The sequence below is a fragment of the Lolium rigidum genome, chromosome 1 (genome assembly GCF_022539505.1).
Source record: "Lolium rigidum isolate FL_2022 chromosome 1, APGP_CSIRO_Lrig_0.1, whole genome shotgun sequence".
Classification (NCBI taxonomy): Eukaryota; Viridiplantae; Streptophyta; class Magnoliopsida; order Poales; family Poaceae; genus Lolium; species Lolium rigidum.
Window position 1 is genome coordinate 77,286,356 of NC_061508.1, and position 21,128 is coordinate 77,307,483.

Sequence of the window (21,128 nt, forward strand, 5' to 3'; positions counted from 1 at the left end):
CTTTCTTCTATTCTGCCCATTTATGTAATGTGTTGTATTATTCTTTTATTTCACTTATGAATATTGTAATGACATTGTAATGTGTGTGATGATCAATAAAGCTCAAAGTTTTCTCTAAAGAGCCTTACTTTAATAATTGTTCATCTTGTTTATTATTGTTTATATACTTAATGAATTTCCTCAATTGAATTATTTAAGGTAATTATTTAATGTTTGAATTTGAAATTCAAATTCAACCTTGGTTTGATTTCAACCATGTCATATCATTTAGAATTCAATCAAGCAAACTCTCCCCTCTCTTCTCAAAACCCTAAGCTATTGAAGTGAGATGCAAGTTTGTCGCACTCTCGAAACCCTAACCCTGTAAGGTGTCGAGAGAGAAACTTGTCCCCCTTCGATACAGTTTTTGTTTAAAAGCGCGAAATTTCCCCAGAATTTGCAATGCAATGCACATCCCTTTCTAAAATCTACCCCTCGAGCGTCTCTAAACCTGGGACATTACAAGCAACTACCTCGAGGTACAATTGAATTCACTTTAAAACTTATTAACAAATATGGTGAAACACAAGGACCCGAGTGCATAAAAGCCACACATTCTGATTTTAATCATAACTTATTAAATATGTGCAATATCACAAAATTAAATTTGTTTACATTACGAATTATAGTTCAAACTATTTGAATAAAATAAAATATGAGTACTTTGAAACTCATATGATCATGCCTTGGTGAAATCAACAATCACCATTCAAAATTGGGGTATAATCCTTGTCTTTGACATTCTGATCCAATTACAATATAATACAATCACATATTATATAGTGACTCATCCACAAACATAAAATCATTCACAAGATATTTAGTAACAAAAGCCACTTGGCTATCTAAAAATAAATCACATGAGAGGATAATACCAATGCCACATAGGATGAAAATATCTACATAACTTGCATCCTAAGCTATGCCACCTCATGCTTAAAGGATTGCTATGGATGAGAGCAGGACAACCAAGCACCTTACTCATCAAATCAAAACAAGAGTCACCCACCTATGTGTCATAATACTAGAGCTTGCTCAATCCTATAAAAGGGAGCCTCACACTTCATCCATTTCATCATCCTGCACCATGATGCAAGAAAACCAACACATTGAGACATTCCATAAAATAGTTAGGATCAAGATGAAGCAGCTAGGAGGTGGAGGCATGCCACAAGATGCAGGTTTATCATAATTCCTGAAGAACAAGCTACAGAAGATAGCAAGGTAGAATTCTTAGGCAGACCACATATTTAGATAATCACATCATCATTCCTTAAATAGAACCTTATATTATAAAGCAAGCCCTTGTGGAGTGAGAGGGAAAATTTGTATAACCATATCCAAACACTCCTAGTGATACTTCAGGAAGCCATACCATGCATGATCATCACAATTGGGTAATGATCATAGACTCTAAGAATTGGGAGTAGAAGCCATTGAGAATAAATTGCTCATGATAATGCCATGACCATGCTTTGGAGAAATAGAAGAATCAGCTATAAGTTAAAACCTATATGATAAGTAGATCAGCCCTAGGCTTATATCTCAATCTTAACTTGTGAATCACTTGGTGATCATAAGTAGAATCCTACCACATTTATATTCCACTTATTCCTCAATTAAAGAACATAAGAAAACCTTAGAGTTAAACTCTATACTTGATATGGTGAGAAACCATTCATCATTATAACCAAAGTTAACTATAAAAAGAACCATAACCACTTAAGTTAATTTAATGATAAATTCAGGATAGTAATAGAAGTTAATTGGGAGAAGACAAAACCAATTCTCAAGTCCTTAGTAACTAAAGGAGAACATCAACTATTAAGCAAGTAACCGCCTTATCATGGATAGGGGAGACTAAACCCTAGTTGGTGCATCATTTGGGTGATCACAAATATAAAACTAGTTCACATTTGAGTTCCAAACCATATGCCATTAGGTGAATATCGTTAGAACCTTAGATTTGCACATTAATTAAATCTTATGTTTCAATTCTTGAACATAAGAAAAGCCTTGTGCTACATTATATAATCAACCATTTATCTTTGTAACCAAGATCAACCATAATGGAATCAATACCTACTTAGAAACTTTCAAATATAATGATAGTATTAACCTTAATAAGGGGGGTTATAATAAAAATTATAAAACCCTAATACATTGGAGCTCACATAAAATCAGGTGTAAGTGACCAATTCTTCAAATATGAAGCCAAGTGACAAGGTATTAACTTGTCAATGCCTACGAGTTGTAGACTAGGGTTTCGTTGGATGTAGAGGGCAAGTAGATCTCGAAGGTTTCAGCCGAAAAGTACTCGACGATATGAAAACTAGGGTTTGTTAGACAATGATTCGATCCTTTCTTTGTCCCTCGACTCCCCTTATATAGGAGGCGGAGCCGAGGGATTCGTGATATACAAGTTTACAGAGTCCGGGAGGGTTTCTAACCCGTCCCGCAAGATTACAAATAATGCTTCCTATTACAACTCTAGCTTTCCTTAATAGTATCTTGGGCTTCCGAATCTTCTTGCTCTTCAGGTTATGGGCCTTCAGTAAACCCCGGGTACCATCTTCGGCAGGCCCATTGGGGATGCCTATGTCACCAAGCCCTAGTAATAACTCCAAAAACACTTGGAGTAGAAATTATCAACTCTAATCATTAAAAAAGGAGTTGCATTCCAAATGAAAAAGAAACTTAAAAAGAACACCTATATTCATACTTAATTGATATTTTGAATAAGTACAATTGTATGGAATATACTCAAATATAAAATACTTGTTCCAAAAAGGAAAGAATGGTTTAATAATCACTGCTATACAACTTAATGGAATTAACAAAGTAAGAAACCTGCAATTAAAATTTGAATTAAAAGCAGAATACAAAATAGGAAATATAAAGCAGAAAATAAATAAAAGAGAGAAAGGAGAGAAGCCTCACCTGGACCTTACCTGGCCGTGGCAGCCCACCAGAAGCCCAACTGCCTCAGCCCAGCACGGCCCAAACACGCCCAGGTACCCCTTCGTGTGGATAAAGACGGGGAAACGTCGTCGTCTTCGTCTCCTCCCCTCGACGCGCAGGAGACCGCCACGGCGACGACGAGAGCCACGTCCCGGCCGCAGTTCTTGACCTCCACGAACACCGACGACCGCAGTGGCCATATAAATACGTGGAGGAAACCCAAGAGCCTCTTTCTTCTTCCTTTCGTCGCCATGCCAGAAACCCTAGCCGCCGGTAACCGTAGCAATCCACCGTTCCCGATCACCCCGAAGCCCACCGTTGAGCTCAGGAGGAGCGCCTCGACGTCCTCGATCATCTGGTACAGCCACACATCAAGGGGAGCACGGAGGAGGAGTAATTTAGCCGTTCCCTTTCGCGGTACTAAGAGAGAAAGGGCGACCGCCGCATCGTCTCCGTCCTCCATTGACCCAGCAACATTCCGGGAAGCATCCAGGTGATCTTCCGCTTCTCTAGAGCCCCCTATTGCATCCTAATTCGCATCGTAGCGTCGCCGCGCCGAGTGACCGTATCCGCCGCTGCAGCACCTCGTCGCCGGGCACGCTCCGGTGACCAAACCGGAGCGGCGCCGCCACCATTTGGTTCACCAAGTTTAGCTAGTTTGACTGGAACCAGTAGCTAGACCTCGGGTGCACGGGAACGCCGGCGCCGTCGTCGACCATCTCGCAGACCACCGTGAACCATGCCACGTCGGTGCCACCGTCGCGTGTGACATGGCACTGGCCCACATGTCAGCGTCTTTGGGTAGCTATAGTTGGGTGTGTTTAGTATTTTAGTTTAATTCGAATTCAATAATAACTGAAACTTTGCAAATGTTTATAAAATCCATTTTCACTCAGAAAAATATAAATGAGATATCTAAATTTTTATAAAAGCAAACCCTATCCAATAAAAATATAAAATCAAATTTTTATTTTTAATAAAAATTTAATTGTTTAATCATTATTAATTAAGCCTTTTCTATTATTCTTAATTGAATTAAAAATTCAATAATTAGGAAAACTTTCCAAGATAAATAAAAACCAGTAAGTAAATAAAGAGAACATTAAAACTAATTTTCTTTATTTGTTATTTTGTTAAATCCTTATCAGAAGGATTTAGACCCTAAATAATAATTACCTTAATTATTAATCCTTCAAAAAAAAGCCAAATCTAATCTTATGTTTATTTTAAAGTGATTAATAACTTCAACCTTATAATGAAGTTATTACCGTAAGAACTATATGGTAGATCAAGAAACCTAGTTCCATTATACATAAAATAGTAGTTTCATAATTTCATATGAAACCCTAAAACCCTAAATTCATTTAAAACCCTAACTCCACTACTTCATGTGAACCCTGGATTATTTCCAAACCTAAACCCAAGTTAACATGTGATCATGTTACTTCATTAGTAATCATAGATCCATAATTAGTAGCTAAATGATTACCAAGTTCACATAAAATATAGGAACCCTATCACCAACAATTTAGCATCCTATGTATGTATACTCATCAAACCAAGATGACCAAATAGGATCAATCAAGTGTAAACCCTAGTTACTAATCTCTTAGGCATCAACACTAGTTATCCATACTAAGCATCACACCATTGTGATGAACCCTAATAGCAACCATACCTATTATTGTGCATTACATAACCATGTTCCACTAAACCCTACTAGTGTTAGATACTTATGAACCATTTTATTTAGAAACCAACCATTCTTCACTTAGTGAATCCAATAATAAAACTTAGACAACCTTGATAGTACCCATGTTTAATAAATTACCTAAGATGTGCTTCCAACCTGGTTATGATCCATCTAATCCTTATTCCAGAAGCTACTTGGAAACATAGTCAACCATAGAACCCCACCAACCTAATTATCATACTTGTTCTTTATTAAAGAACATGTTCTTCAAAAGTTATTCTTTTGAATTATATAATAAGTATTCATCAACCATGCACTATAGGACTTAAAATTGACAACTTCTCTTTACTTATTATACAACTACTATCCCTTGGTGTGTATGATTGTTACTATGCATTTTACCACTTGCTTATGATTCTAAAACAACACAACCCTAATAAGAACCTTGATTGTGAACCACTCTAAAGGTGCAACACACCCTAAACAAATCATTTCAACTCACTAATCCTAAATCATCGGGGTTAGGTCACGCTTAAAGCGATTGCATCACATACTTATGCATTATTGCATCCTTGCAAATATTTTAAACATCGTCCTTATAGGACGATGATGCTATTTCAGAATTTAGAGTTATTGTGTATCGAAGACCTTGCCTGCATAATCTTGCAGTCACGAAAGGCAAGTTCATCGCTTGCTCATGTTGTTTGAGTATTTTTACCAAATTACTTGCAAAGTACTATACTTATCACTCCTGCATGAAAAGCAAAAGTACTACTTTCATAACTATGAATATGACTATGTGGTTGGCAATGGAACCATGGAATGTGTTGACATGGTGGAGGTTCCATTGCAATGGGTTTATATCCATCTAGGACTAAACAACAAATGTCGTCCAGTGATTCTTGTGCCGTAAAACTCGTGTTAACCATAAGATCTGGAGTGGGACGGAGTAGTCAATCGTATTTCCACCTCTTGTACATCAACGGATGCGCTTACCGTATTCACTTGAATCCCGAGGGACAAGCGGAGTGGTTGGGGAGCCCTAAGTCCCCACGGTAATGACCGTAGTCACTTGTATCCCGAGGAACAATCGGAGTGGTTGGGGAGCCCTAAGTCCCCACGGTAATGCGGTCTATGATGGGTTGCATCTACCGGCGTAGGAGTTTATGGTAGTTAGCCCAGAACTGTTGCCGTGGTCGGGGGCCATCCTTAATTGGTATAAGTACACCGGCGAGGACCCATGGTCGGGGATTGCAACAAAGGGTGGGTGTTCGAGGTAGCGGAGGAATATGATTGGCTAAGACCTTATACCGGGCCTCTCACCAAAGGAAGTGTGGACGGGTTGCGCGCCCGGTTGGCACCAAGGTTAAGATCTCTTATGGGTAAAGCAACACACCTCTGCAGAGTGTAAAGAATCGTGACCTGTCACTCCCTGTTCCGGGTTATGGAACTGCGAATGCTGCCAGAAAGGAACTCCATGAAGTTCTAGTAAACCGGTGAAGGCTGACGGACATAGTTCTTCTGAATAAAAGCAACCTCTTGAAGAAATGGTTATGAAAACCTGCATGGGTATTAGACTTTCTGGTCTAATGCTGTAGCTAGTGCATTAAATACCTCTTTCCTATAATGAACTTGTTGAGTACGCTCGTACTCATACCACTCTTAAATCCCCTGCTTAGATATGGAGGCATCAAACGAGGATCTACAGTGCAACTCGAAGGCTGAGGAGTCAACAACTACTTCAAGGGACAGGACCCAGACAGAAGAGTCAAACACCACATCCAGCAAGGATAAAACCTGGATTAGCAATAGAAGGAAACTAGCTTCCTAAACTTAGCTCCTATTTAGCTAGAATCTATTCATTGACTCTGTAGCTAGTTAAATACTCTACAAATAGAGTTTGTGTTAGGATTAGACTACGAGTCGTTCTTCTGGAGTTTATTTGCAGTTTTACCTCATTGTAAAGTAGGAGGCTGTGAAGATCTTATGTAACAGAGTCTGTGTGAAATTCTATAGACATGCCTTGGACCCGTATATGTTTCTGTTGTACCACTCTGAGCGATATAATACTAGTGGAACGGTGTTTCATTGGTGTTATGTCAGACTTGCATACTACACCATGCAGTGGTATGCCGGGTCACCACATGACATAGGTTGCAAGTTGATTTTCTTGCCCTTGAAATCCAAGTGATATGTATTGGCACGGCCATTGTGTTGCACATAACGGTCATAGAGCCAAGGCCGACCCAATAGTAGGTGACACACCGTCATAGGAACCACATCAAAATCAATGGCATCCTTATACGGTCCAATCTCAAACTCAACAAGCACCATGTGGTTTACCTTTATCTCACCATTGTCGCTCAACCACTGAATATAGTATGGATGCGGGTGCGGTAGATACTTCAGTTTCAACTTGGTGCACAACTCCTTGCATGCTAAATTGTGCAAACTCCCGCCATCAATAATGACCTTGCAACTTATCAGGACCAACTAAAGCCTTTGTTTGGAACAAATTGCAGCGCTGAGTAGATGCACTTGGCAACACATTAAGAGCACGCTGAGACACAACAATAGTGCGAGCTTCAGACGGATAAGCATCTACACCATCATTGTTATAGTCATCATCTTTTGGAGCATATGGATCAACATCATCTCCAGTCTCATACTCATTGTCCTCATTGATAATCATGACCTTGCGGTTAGGACAATCTCTCTTGAAGTGACCCTTGCCACCACATGTATGACAATTCATATCACGGTTGCGCGCAGTAGACATGCTAGAACCACTCGTACTTGCAGCAGGTTCAGGCTTCTTTGTGTTGGACACATTGGAGACCGGCTTGCTAGACAGAGTAGAATAAGGTGTGGAGCGCGAAGATGGCGCCGGCGCCGTAGATGGAGGCCCTAGGCGTGTAGCGCCCAGCTCCCGTAGCACGATCTTTGATTTGCGCTTCTTCAGCTAACTGTGCTTCAGCTTCCCTTGCATGATGTAGCAACTCATTCATAGTGGTGTAACTGTGATGACGAACAATGTCTTTGATATCATACTTCAAACCATGTAGAAAACGCTGCATTGTCATCTGTAGTGATTCACGGACACAGCCACGCTGCATAAGCATCTCCATCTCCATGAAATAAGTATCAACAGTCTTCACACCTTGCATCAATAGGGTCAACTTATCATATATTGATCGCAAATAATTAGTGGGCACGAAACGAGCTTGCATAATGGCCTTCATCTCTTTCCATGTACGAACTGGCAGCTCGTGATCTTCTTGACGAGTACGTGTAACTCCATCCCACCAACGCAATGCATAGCCATAAAATTCTGAGGAAGCAAGCTTAACCTTCCTATCTTCAGTATAAGTATGTAAGCGCCATAACTTCTCAATCTTCAGCTCCCAAGTGAGGTATTCTTCAACATCAGCACCTCCTTCAAATTTGGGTATCGAGAACTTTGGCTTACCCAATCCATCTTCTTCCTCAAACCCACGACCATGGCGTCCGAGTTCAACAAAGCCACGACTACGGTTACCACGCCCAACACCACGACCAACACCAGGTGCTTCATCTTGAAGCTCAGCATCTTCATCCTCATGGTGTTGTTGTTGTTGGGTCAAATTCTCAACAACGAGTGTCAAAGCTTGAATATTGCGCTGAATATCCGTCATTTGATCTTGCATAACATTGACGGTCTCATTAGTAGTATCTAGCTTTTTGGAAACCCCGTCAATGGTCTCCTTTAGTTCTTCGTCCTGAACGCGGAATTCACGTCGCAGCTCATTACGAAGAGCTTCATACTCCCTCCATGTCATCACATCAGCGGCATCCTTGTTTTTCTGGTTAACAATTTTCTCATCACTAGAAGACATGGTTAGTAGGTTAGTGCACTAAAACAAATATATATGGTGGTACTCTCACAACCCACTCAAAACTGATAAGAAAAGGAAATCTTACCGCTCCAAAGTGAATTAGTATTGGTTAATACTTGTAGCGACGATTAGTGCACGGATGTAGCGAAGCGAATATCAAGGGTATAAGAACAATCACACGACAAAGCAGGATATATGTGGGGCTGTAGTCGGGCTACCTATTTGCACCAATAACAAGCTCTAGCGCTGACCGTAGACAACCAAAGATACTCACACAAGGCGATAAATGTGGCAAAGCAACTATATGATTGAAAAGGTTGCAATGCACTCGAGAGACGCTAGTAAAGCTCAACGGGACAGGTACAAGATTGCTCAACTACAGGTGCAGTAAAGTAAACTTAGGCCTTCACTTAATTCTACTAGCACTTCACTTTTCTTTTTGGATTTTCTTTTTGTATCACACGCAGCTATGTAGCTCTGTTTTCTTCTTTTCTCTTTTCACTGTTTTATTTTTATTTTTTATGAGTCAACTCCTTGATAACACGGCCAATAGAAAATGCAAAGCACCAAAACCCTAATGAGCAGCCTGCCGAGCGGTAAAACTAGTCTCTTCTGGGGAAGTTCCTAGTCACTTATATCGAAAGGTTGTGTCTATGGTTGGGAACAAGCAAACTGTATGATATGTGTACTCGGTGCAACAAAAACTGACTCTAGATGAAAGCGGAAACACAAACCCTAACAATACTAGATGGAAGAAAACGATACGCAAAAACAACTACGAAAAGCAACTAAAACTCAAAATTAGTGCAATCTAAGGCTATGGCAAACCCTAACCCTAACTTTTTATGGCTTTTTCTAGATAGGAAATACTCACAACTCAACTATGGGGTGGATTGTGGATGGCTTACCGAGGAAACGCTGAAATCTGATACACGATGATGAAGTGGATGATAACTTGTATGACGCAACTAATTCTCTCGATTGGTCCTTGTCGCCAATGCAACAACTCTCAACCCTGCAAGATATTCGCAACTCCACACACTTGTGCACGTAGCCGCCGACCACGAAGCGGTAAGTTGCAACCGTCTAATTCCCAATGGAACAACAGATCACACGAGACTTTCAGGGGTTTACACCAAATCAATGCAATATGGTGTAGAGATTCAATAGAGTTGGAAAGCAATCAACTATGAACTAGGGTTTATCTTAAACGTGGTCTAAACCTAATTTGGGGGCGTCCTGGGCACTTATATAGGGGTTCAGGACGACCTCAGGTCGAAAAGTTACATAGAAAACCGACCCAGATCGGATCTGGTCGAGACAGACTCGGAGTCGGCTGGTCATACGGCTAGTCGACCGGGCCTAGGACCGGGCCATCCGGTTTCAACCGGGTCTAGCACCGGGTGGTGGGCAAAGCGTCCGGGCTTACTGGATAGTGCCCGGTTGGCACAAGCTAGGGATCCGGTCGGCGCCGGGCTGGGCCGGTCGGGTGCCCGGTTGGACCGGGCCTGGGACCGTGAGCGCCGGCGTGGCGGCCGGTCTGACCGGACCTGGCGCCGTCCTGGACTTCTTCTTCTCCCCTCGCGCATGCCTCCCTCTCCTCCCTCGCGCTTCCATGGGATGTCTTCTTGTCCAGCTTCATGGCTAGCTCCATGTCCAGCTTCACGTCCAGCTTCTTGTCCAGCTGCTCCTCTCCTCCTCGTGCGATGCTTGCTCCCTCCTCATACCTGATCATACATAAGTAATAGGACTTAGGCAATATAAAGTTCTCATCGATCAAAGTATCACTTAGGAACACGTTCACATGTTGCTTGAGTAGCTTCGCACGAGCTCTTGTCATTGGTCCAATCCTGACTTCATTGGACTTGAGCTTCACAGCAGCATCGACTTCATCTTGCAATGACGGAGGTAGTAGTGTAGTAGGGATGTCCTCATCAGGACGCTTAATATAAGAAAATAGAAAATTGGTAGGTAATGATTTATTTTTGTAACATTTGAATTTCTAAGGGCTTAATATTCAAATCTACTACCATACTTACAATATTCTTGTGTCAAAAATGAAGATAGTGTCATCTAAAAAGATTCATTCTCTACGGTTTCTTTCAACTTTTATTAGACGTTGAGAGGTGAATATATGCTTTCATCAATTTATATTAAGCAAACAACCAACAAAATATGTACAAACACGTATTTGACTTCAAGCTTTGATTTGGCAATACTCATATGAAAATATAGTTGAACACTCTTGCAAGGAATACATGGTTCAACGTTTGTATCCGCCGATTGCGGAAGGTTTGAACGGTGTGTCATGCGTGTCAAATTCTATTAAGACACTGTCCGAGTTCACTAATTGACCTGAGGCCGGTCTGCATGCATTTTCTTTGCAACAGTTTATAGGCATATGTTTATTTCTGAATAGGCAAACAATATTGCTATATATGTGTGGATATAATCAAGGCACTAAGGTTTTGAGGAGAAAGGGAATATTTAGATTGGTCTAATGCATGAATGCATTGGAGTTGGAAACCAACTAAACTTAACGTATTTTTTAAACATGAAAGTGCTACATAAAAGAATAGAGTTGGAGACTAATAGAACTAATCACGTGCATGTGTAGTAATGCTTTTGAACTCCTTTTATTTTAATTTCGTGCGGATAGAGACACGTACGTGTCAAACATGACATATTGTGTAGGTCCAAAATATATGTTGGTACATGTTATGTAAACTATTTTAATTTTAACCATTAAAATTGTAGATCTAACAATTAAAATAATTTTGGTGATGTGGATTAACATGGTTTCTCTATTTTAGACCCTCATATTGTGCTTTTAGTATATAATAGATAGATAGATGCAATATTCATTATTTTGTATAATACGAAAAATACCAAACTTTCTATCTATGTTGCTTTCTTGTCGCATAGTTACAAATTACTTGCATCTGGAGTACAGTCAAGTATAACAGAGGAGTACTTTGCCTCTTTTATCTTTCCAATGATCATAGACCTGATTGTATCAGCTAGCAAATTTATTAACTCATTCTAGATGGAGGGGCCAAGATAATGATCACGAATTTTATCACGGGTGATGCGGTCAATATGCTCTTTGATAACTGAGTCAAATCCAGCCAACATTTCAACTAGTCCTAAGAAATTTCCATTGATGTCTTTGTACACCTTACTATTGTTGCCAGGAAATGCTAGGTTATATTCTGCAAGAAATTTCACAATCAAAAGAATTGTGAACAAAAAAATTCTCCAATGCTCCTTTTCATTTTGAAGTTCTCTTTGAGCAACCTTATCAATTGTTTGGTTCTTATCAAGCCTAAGACGCAAGTCATACTATGAAATCATATTTGTAACATGTTCTCTACTATGTCTCTCGCTAAGATGAGTCTAATCATTGAAACCATGATTTTCTAACTGGTCTCTCACATGCCCCTTTTTTAATAATTTGCAACAGGCACACAATACTTTGTCCAGCTGTTTGCTATATACAAGCCATTCTCTATCACATTTTTCTCCACTTGAGAGAACTCTATTGTATGATACTGCAGAAAACCTTCTAGACAAATTGTCTTTAGGACCATGCTCAATATACAAGTCTCTTTTACGACCCTTTTGCACCAGAATATCAATCGTTTTTTATCAAGTCCATCCCAAATTTTTGGATCAAATATGTCAGGATGAGAAGAATTATTGATATCATCGGCAACATTAGTACCGTTACCTTTCAACGCCAATATTAGGATCATCGTCAATATTTGGTTGAACACTTTGATCGCCAATAACAACATCATCAACAATATGAGCGTCTGCAAAGGAGCCTCAACCTCTATTGTATCATCATCAATATTATCATGTGAAGCTTCACTTTTAGAGTTAACTTGAGAATCCCTCACAATAAATCTATCAAGAGCACCCCCTTTGAGACAGAGCCGCTGCATCTAGCCTTCTTTTCTTATTACGCTAAAGAGTGCATAACAATCATCTCTCCCATGCTCTGCCTTGAATCTGTTGGGATACAAAAATAAAACCAAGCATAAATCATTTCTTCTATATTTTTTCTTACATATTTGATCACAATTTACAAAGTTCAACTTTAATTAACTTGTTCCCAATAACCATGTGAAGGACATTTTTTAAATAAGCAGTGCTGCGCTAAGCTACACAAGAAATGGAGACCAGTTGCACATTGAGCTTCAGCACGGCCGGGGATGAGGCACACCTCCTTAATACTTTCGGCTCAGGCTGCAGCTGCACACTGCTCACTTTCCCTTTGCCACTCCGGCCGCTCAGGAAGATCACGAGGTGCACCGCGAGGAAGCCGAGCACGGCGGCGGTCAGCGCGATGACGTACCCGGACGTGTCCCACTCCCGGCTGCTCCCGGCGGCGTACGCGCCCAGGAGTCCCAGCACGTCCAGCACGATCGCCGTGTTCATGGCGTGGATTAACAGGCCGTACGCTTGGCCGTGCAGGAACTCCTGCAGCAGCAGGACGATGACGACCACCGACGCCGCGAACGAGCCAGAGTTGCAGTAGAAGAAGACCCGGTACCGGGCCAGGTCGCTCACGCGCAGCACCGGGTTCCCCGCGGCATCCCCGTCCTCGAACATGCCGCCCGGCGGTTTGAGGCCGGCCTGGTAGGTGACGCTCGCCGCCAGGATCGCCAGCAGCATCAGGTACTTCCGGCGGCTCGAATTGGAGCTCTCCTCCGGGCTGGGCTTGGGCTTGGGCGATTGTAGCTGCAGCGGGGGAAATGACCTCTTCGATTTGGCGGGGCCGCAAATTTGGTGCAATTTGAAGAACATTAGCAGCTGGATGAGGATGAAGGCCACCACCGCACCGACGAGAACGAAGACGTAGATGGACGTCCGCAGCTGCCGTGCGCTCCCGGCGGCGTAGGCGCCCATCAGGCCGAACACTGCGACGACCATGCACACGTAGAGCGCGTAGGACCGTATGCCCGGCCGGTACAGGTTCGGGTTCACAAGCATGAGGATGAGCGCCATGGACGCCATGAAGCTCGTCGAGTTGCAGTAGAAGTAGGCCAAATACCTCCTCCGGTACTCGCCGCTGATGTCTCCGAGGATCGCGGATCCCGCGCTGTAGTCGTGGCCATCTGGGGTCTTGCCGTCCTCCGTCCAGAAGCCGCCCGGCGGGGTGAGGCCGGCCTGGTAAGTGATGGTGGCCACCAGGATTGCGAGGAGCAGTAGCCGCTTGCGCCGCTTGTGGATCCTCCTCTTCTCCTCGTCGCTGAGCTTCTCGTGGTCGAGCGTGAAGAAAACGACGTGGATCACGGCGTAGACCAGGACGCCTCCCGCCAGGGCCATGACGTAGATGGAGGTGCTCACGTCGCGGCAGCTCCCGGCGGCGTACGCGCCGATGAGGCCGAACAGGTCCAGTATCATGGCCACCTCCAGCGCGTGCCCTCTCATCAGGCCCTTGTTCTGGACCATGAGGATGACCACCAAGGACGCCACGAACGCGGTGGAGTTGCAGTAGAAGAACACCTTGTAGCGCGCCGGGTGCGTGGACAGGAGGATCGGGTCGCCGGCCTTGTGGGGTGGCTCCGTCCCCTGAGCATCACTCGGCCAGACGCCGCCGGGCGGGTCCATGCCCGCTTGGTAAGTGATGGTGGCGGCGAGTGTGGCGAGCAGCAGGATCAGAGATTGGGCCTTCCCGATGCCTTCGCTCACCTCATCGGCGGCGCCGCCTACTGTTGGCAACACGAGCGCCGCCGGCGATTTGCTCTTGTTCTGGTGGAAGACTCGTTTTCGCACCATAACCACCATCACGAGGAAGATGTACACTGGGACCGCCGCGACAAGAACGACCACGTAGACCGTCGTGTCCGTCTTCCTGGAGCTCCCGGCGGCGTAGGCGCCCAGGAGTCCGAGCAGCACGACGAGGATGAACCCGTACAGCTGATACTTGCCGTAGTACTTCTGCATCCTGCGGCCCAGGAGCAGCACGATGACGAGCAGCGACGCCACAAACGCCGTGGTGTTGCAGTAGAAGAAGGCCATCAGGCGCTGGGACTGTTGGGCCTTAAGGATCGGATCTCCGGCGTCTTGGTCGCCCTCGGCGTCGTCGCGGAAGCCGCCGGGCGGGCTCAGGCCGGCGGCGAAGGAGAGGCCCGTGGCGAACGTCGCCAGCACGAGCAGCTCCTTGCGATGCTCGTTGAACTCGAGCGGGTCGTCGGGGGCCTCCTTATCGTGCCAATCTAGGAGGATTTTGATGCCGACGTAGACGGCGAGAGCGATAACCAGCGTGGAGACGTACACGGTGGTCGGCAGGTCCTCGCAGCTCCCGGTGGCAAAGGCCCCCATGAGGGCTAGCAGGTCCAGCACCATGACGAGCCGGAGCACGGAGAGCCACGCCGTCCGGCTCTCGTTCAGGACGAGGAGGAGAAGGTTGACCACAAGCGACGCCGCGAAGGCGGTCGCGTTGAAGTAGAAGAAGGCGAGGTACCGGGGAGAGTGGTACAGAATTGGGACCCCGGCCTGCTCCCCGGGCTTGTTCTCCTGCCAGACTCCACCCGGCGGGCTCAGCCCCGCCGCGTACGTAGACGTTGCCACCAGCGTGGCCAGCAGCGCGAGGTACTTCCGCAGGTGGTACTCCCACGAGTGTGGTGGCGCCGCCGGCGCCGGCGCCACGGCTCCGCTGCTGCCCTCCATCTTCTCGATGGACGGCGCCGCTACTTTATTTCCTAGTTAGGATCAGTTTAGGATTTTTCGCTGTTTCCTCTTGTGCAAGCTTGACTGCAAGCTAGTATGGAGGAAGAAGAGAGGTGTCGATGGATGATGAGCCATGCTCGTGGTGCTGCATATATAACCGGTGCGGTCGGTTAAACCCTTTGAGCTACAACACTACGTCAACACGTCTTTATTATCTCCAAAGGATGATGTGTAATAATAGGCACGGTATATTTGGCATGAGAAGAGGCAGCTTCCCCTTGAGGGAAACATATTGTTTAGGTTTAGAGCATCTCTCTAGCCACGTTCTAAACTTCTAATACTGAGGCAAACAGATAAGCCAACTAGACGGATTGTGTATGTTGTTGTTTTTGGAGTCTGCCTTTAAGAATAGTAATTTTGTGCACCCAATGGTTGGCTGGCCCAATGCTCACCTCCTTTGTGCCTCCCCCTTGGCTAGTCAAGGCGATCGACAAGATCCGACGCGCCTGGCTGTGGGCCGCGGACATCTCTTGCTCGGGGGGTCGCTGCAAAGTTGCCTGGGCAAAGGTGTGCCGTCCCAGAGATCTTGGAGGACTGGGGTGCTGGACCTGACGAAGTTCAGCCGTGCTCTCCGCCTTCGCTGGCTCTGGCTGGAGAAGACGCAGCCGGGCCGGCCGTGGGGTGGCCTCCCTGTACCCTGCGACGACACCGACCGTGAGCTATTCGCTGCTGCTTCTTCCGTGACCCTTGGCGACGGGGCCTCCGCTAGTTTCTGGCACGACTCGTGGCTGTTTGGGACTGCCCCGAAAGCCCTTGCTCCGCAACTCTACAAGCTTTCGAGGCGCAAGTACAGAGTCGTCCGCGACACGTTGCGTGATGGCGCGTGGATTCGAGACCTCCGAGGTAGAGTGTCCCCGGACCTCCTAGACCTCTTCGTCACTTTCCGCTCGCTCTTGGGCCTCGCCGAGCTCTCTCCGGAGGTGCTGGACACGTTCACTTGGCGGTTCTCCGCGGACGGCGGCTACTCCGCGGCCTCGGCTTACCGGCTCCAGTTTTTTGGCGCGATGGACTCCCCCCTCATCCCCATAATCTGGAAGCCCTGGGCTGCGCCGCGCTGCCGCTTCTTCGCCTGGTTGGTGGTGCAGAACCGACTCATGACAGCGGATCGTCTGCTCGCTAGGCGGTGGCCAAACAACTATTTCTGCCCCCTGTGCATGCGGAGCCTGGAGACTTGTATGCACCTCTTTGTCGAGTGCCCGCATGCGCGACGTATCTGGGAGAGGGTGGCGGTCCTTGCCTGGGCACACTCCCTTGACCCCGCCACCTGGGGAACACCGGCCCGTACCATAGACTGGCTCGGCGGCCTCTCCGCTGGGCTACCGGCGGCGGAAGCATCCCGTGTCCGTTCATGGAGCCTCCTGGTACTTTGGCAAATTTGGCTGGAGAGAAACGCCCGCATCTTCCGGCAGGCCTCTTCCTCGGTGGCCACTACCATGGCCAAGATCAATGATGAAGCGGCTGCTTGGGACTTGGCCGGCGCGAAGATCTTCCCTCCCCGCGAGTAGTCCCCCTTTCTTGCTAGTTTCTCTTTTAACCAGCAGATCCTAGCCATCTCTGCTGGATCGTGTGTTTGGGCCGGTCATCCTTGTACGAAACTCACTCTTCTATTAATATATCGAGCAGCTCACCTGCCGAATTCTTAAAAAAAAAAAATGGTTGGCTGGCTGGTGAACTTAATATGACTGCCAATAGGAAATCACCCATGTGACTAGGTGAGCCAATAGAAAAATTAACATATGTTTTAAATCGTATTTTTAAATTTCAGAAAATTCCAAAATATATATTTAGATGTATAGCTAATGGGGAATATTCAATACTCATTAGCCTTGTCCTGGCAAATGAGTGTGGACAGGACGAGCATAAAGAACACACACAGGAGGGATGGGCGATCTGAGATCTGAGATATCCGTCGGCGGCGACCGCCGTTGAGGCGGCCGTTCCCCTCCTTCCCTCGGCGGCATTCCCTGCCTTCGGCCTCCCCATGACGTCGGAGGCTGCGCCATCTAGGTGGCAGGTAAAATTCTGCTCTCTCCTCTCTCAACGTCCACTCTCGACCGATTCGCACTCGGGCTTGCTTTACCTTCGCCCACAAGCTTTGCGCCTGGCTTTGTTGGATTCTGATGGCCAGTTAGTTGATGCTCGTTACATGACCATGGGTGAGATTATTGCTGCTGGATCAGTGATCTCTCTTCCGTGTCACCAGGTTCTGGTGGCTGCTGAGATCCCTGTGGTGACTCCGCAAGATCGTGTCATTCTGATGCCTTCTTCATTAGATCTGAAACCAGGGATTGGGCTACAGAAGCAGATCTGGCAACGGTTTCGTTGCCCTATTGCGTCCTCTCGAGCACATAATAGTCATGATTTCTTCCTGGTTGCATCCTTTGGTCGTTCAAAGCATCGTATGGATCCATCCATGGTTGTCATTCTGCTCCAAGTCTGTTTGGGTGGTATTCCCCAAGATTTCAATGTTGTCTTCCTCCGAGATCGCATTTATCGATTCTCTGTTTGCAACAAGGATGTGGGTTTTTTTATCAAAAATCTTCGACGTTACAAATGTTCAGAGTTTGAGGTGTTTTTCTTGCTTTGGGGCAATGGTGGTCCGAATTTTTTCAGAGAAATCCATTTCCTTTCCATCTAACGGTGCGACGAATCAATTCTTTCCTATAAATCATCCCCTTCTCCCTTACTCTTTCCCCTTTGTTGTGTCGTTCAAATCTCCTCTCTCTCCTCCTTCGCCATTGCCATCCTCAAGCTCTGCTCACTCGCGCCGCCAAGCACTCTTCTTCGCCACCAAAGCTCGCTTCATGCCTTCGCGCACGAGGCTAACCAAACACTCTACTCCAAGAACCGACGCTGCCATGGAGGATGTGGAGATCTCCGGATGTGAGAGATCCAAACTCTCCAACCAGGACAAGAGGGGCCTAAAGAAACTTGGCCTATTGAAGAAGGAGGACTCCCTCATCTTTCTCGGCGACGAGAGCGCTCCGAAGCCTCGAATCGGATATCGGGTAACCTTCATCGACCATCTTATCCGCGGTCTTTCCACCCTCGTCCATGAATTTCTTCGTGGACTTTTGTTTGTTTATGTGATTCAGCTGCACCAGCTGACCCCAAACTCCATCCTCCATATCTCCCTTTTTATCACCCTCTGCGAATGCTTCCTCGGGACCCATCCCCATTGGGGCCTGCGGAAGCGTATTTTCTATCTCCGGCGCAACAACTCTCGCAGCGTCGTCTAGGCTGCGTGTGCATTTTCGTCCGACCCGACGTAGATTACTTTGATGTCAAATTCCCCGATTCCGTCCAAGGATGGCGCAAGAGGTGGTTGTACATCAAAGATGAATCTGTCGGCAACCAGGAGTATGGCATTGCTCCTTTTGATGGTGCCGCAAAAATCATCAGACGCCGGTCTTGGGACGCTGAAGCTTCTGCCGAAGAAAAAGCAGCTACCGAGGCTCTGATGAAGCGCATCTACCAGCTCCAAAACACCAACGGTGAAGAACTATCGGGTATCCAGATTACCGCTTACTTCCTTAGGATCAGGGTCCAGCCTCTGCAGGCTCGTAAAAACCCCCTATGGATGTATTCTGGCAAGGAAGACGTCGATCCCATTTCCAAGGATCTTGTTGTAAAGGACTTGGAAAAGCTTACTCGACCCTTTTCTTCACTAAGCAAGAAAGATGAGGTTCTGACCTCTTGCCGCGTGAAACCATACAGCGGCAGCCACCCCCTTCCCAAGGTTAGTGATATTTCCTTCGAGTTGTGCTTTCGTTTTTTGATTGCTCTATTTTTTGCGTATTTATCTATAAACTTGTCTCTGCAGAACCACCAAGTCCTGACTTCTCTTCCTCCCCTTCCCGAAGGCGGAGAGGTAGAAGAGCGAGCCGTTGTCCATGATGACCCGCCAGAATCTGCTCACATTGAGAGTGAAGTCGCCGCATCAAACAAATCTGCGGCTTCCTCCGATAAAGGGAGTGATTCAGAACCTTCTGCTTCTGGCCGCTCTACCTCTCCTCTTCCCGCTGTTTCTCCAAGGAACAAGAGGAAGAGAGGTGACTTTGAAGATTCCGGCACCTCAAAACCCGCCGGATCACCTACCGAAGAAATTCGCCTGAAGAAGAAGACGCCTTCGACCCTTATGACGGCGCCGGCTCTGTCAGCTCGTAAGCTTCCTTTACTTTTATCGTATGCACCACTCTTTTTTTTCTTTGTTGTGCTTATCTTCATATCTTTGCAGTTCTGAAGAGGGGGAGAAAGAAAGACCCGCAGTTCTTGGTACTGCTCCGACGAGCACGTCCTACACTATGGTCCTTTCCGAAGAACAACGCATTACCGCGGAGTCTTCGCCTCCTCCTCAGCATATTGTAGAAACGTCGACTCCACCGTCCAGCCCCCGAGCGCCTTCTCCAAAAAGAACCAAGACTGGGGCTGGCGATATATAGGCACTTATCTTGGGGAATTCTTTGACTCCTTTGCTGAATGATGTAAGTTTCTCCAATATTCTGTTGTGCAACACCATGTCTTCTTTTCCCCTCTTTTTTTCTCGGGTTTTATGCCTTTTTTCCCGAATGTCTTTTTCCTAAGTTTCTTTTGCGACACTCTTTTTTCAACAGCCTCTGATGGATCAATTCATCCGCCTCGGCTCTCAGTCTATTGGGTTCCGCAACGAAGCCGATATTTTGAAAGGTAATCTTTGGATAACTTGCTGTTTCAATATGACCCTTTCGTTGATTCTTTGATAACAAGTCCTTACCCTTTTGCTTTCAATCAGTCTCGCTGCAACAAGCCGAAGAACGCGCTGAAGCTCTCGAGGCAAAGCTAAAACTTAGCGAAGAGGCTCGCGAGAAAGCCGAAGCCGATGCTTCTTCTGTCGAAGATCTTCGCCAGCGCCTCGCCAAAGCAGAGACTGCGTTAAGCGACAAGATTGTTGAGCAGATTGCGCGCGAGGAGGCCATAATAAATCGGCTAGAGGCCCAAAATCGGCGCTTTCTCCGTAAGTTCTTTCATCATCCCGAAGCTTGTCTTGATTTAGTCTTGCGTGTGGTGATAAACCTGTGCTTTGCTACAGCAGGAAGGAATGATGAAGGGTTCAAGCTGCTAGAGGCTAAGGATGATCGCTTTCTCGACGCTCTCTCAATCCTTGAGCTGCAAGGCGATCTGGCGCACACCAATATCTCCAATTCAAGGATTGCCTTCACGCACCTGTTCCCTCATTTTTTCCCTAAACAGACACAACCGGAGATCTTTGCCGAACTTGTCAAGCGCTTCCTTCCCAAGGAAGACCTTGCTCTGGCCTATCGACAAGAAAATCTGAAGATTGGAGTCGAAGGGACCATTGCTCTAGTTGCTAACAGTGGCCAATACGTCGACTGGGCCAAAGCTGTAGACTCCGGGAAGATAGACAATGATAAATGGAAGGCGCTAGTGAAGGGTGCCAAGCCACATTCGAAGAAGATCCTTGCTTTCTTCACGCCGAAACCTGTTGGTTCCACCAGTACTGCCAAGACGGAGGTCAAGTAGACCATCCTGTCTCCATGTTTTTCCTTTCTCCTCTTTTGATGTTATCGCTTTAGTTATGATTTGCGACAGCTTGTTGCCAGCTCACTAGGAGTCATCTTTTGTAATCAACATGTAAATATCATGATGATTTAATGGAATTCCACTTTTCCAAATGATTGATGTTGAGACTTTCTTTTCTTTCTAGTTGGTTTTTTTATAACTATACCTCGACACCTGGTCCCTTTGATGCTTCGCCTACTACATCCCACGCAAGAAAAACTCCTATCAGCGATTTCGTTGAAGATTCTTCAAATGTTGAC

At 45.8% G+C, this 21,128-nt stretch overlaps 1 protein-coding gene across 1 annotated transcript; it reads right to left on the minus strand.

The window, feature by feature from the left end:
- Positions 1-12,729: 12,729 nt before the first annotated feature.
- LOC124647740 lies at positions 12,730-15,249 on the minus strand. Its single transcript, XM_047187629.1, has one exon. It carries the CDS (start codon positions 15,247-15,249, stop codon positions 12,730-12,732), a length of 2,520 nt encoding a protein of 839 aa, XP_047043585.1.
- Between the last annotated feature and the right edge of the window lie 5,879 nt (positions 15,250-21,128).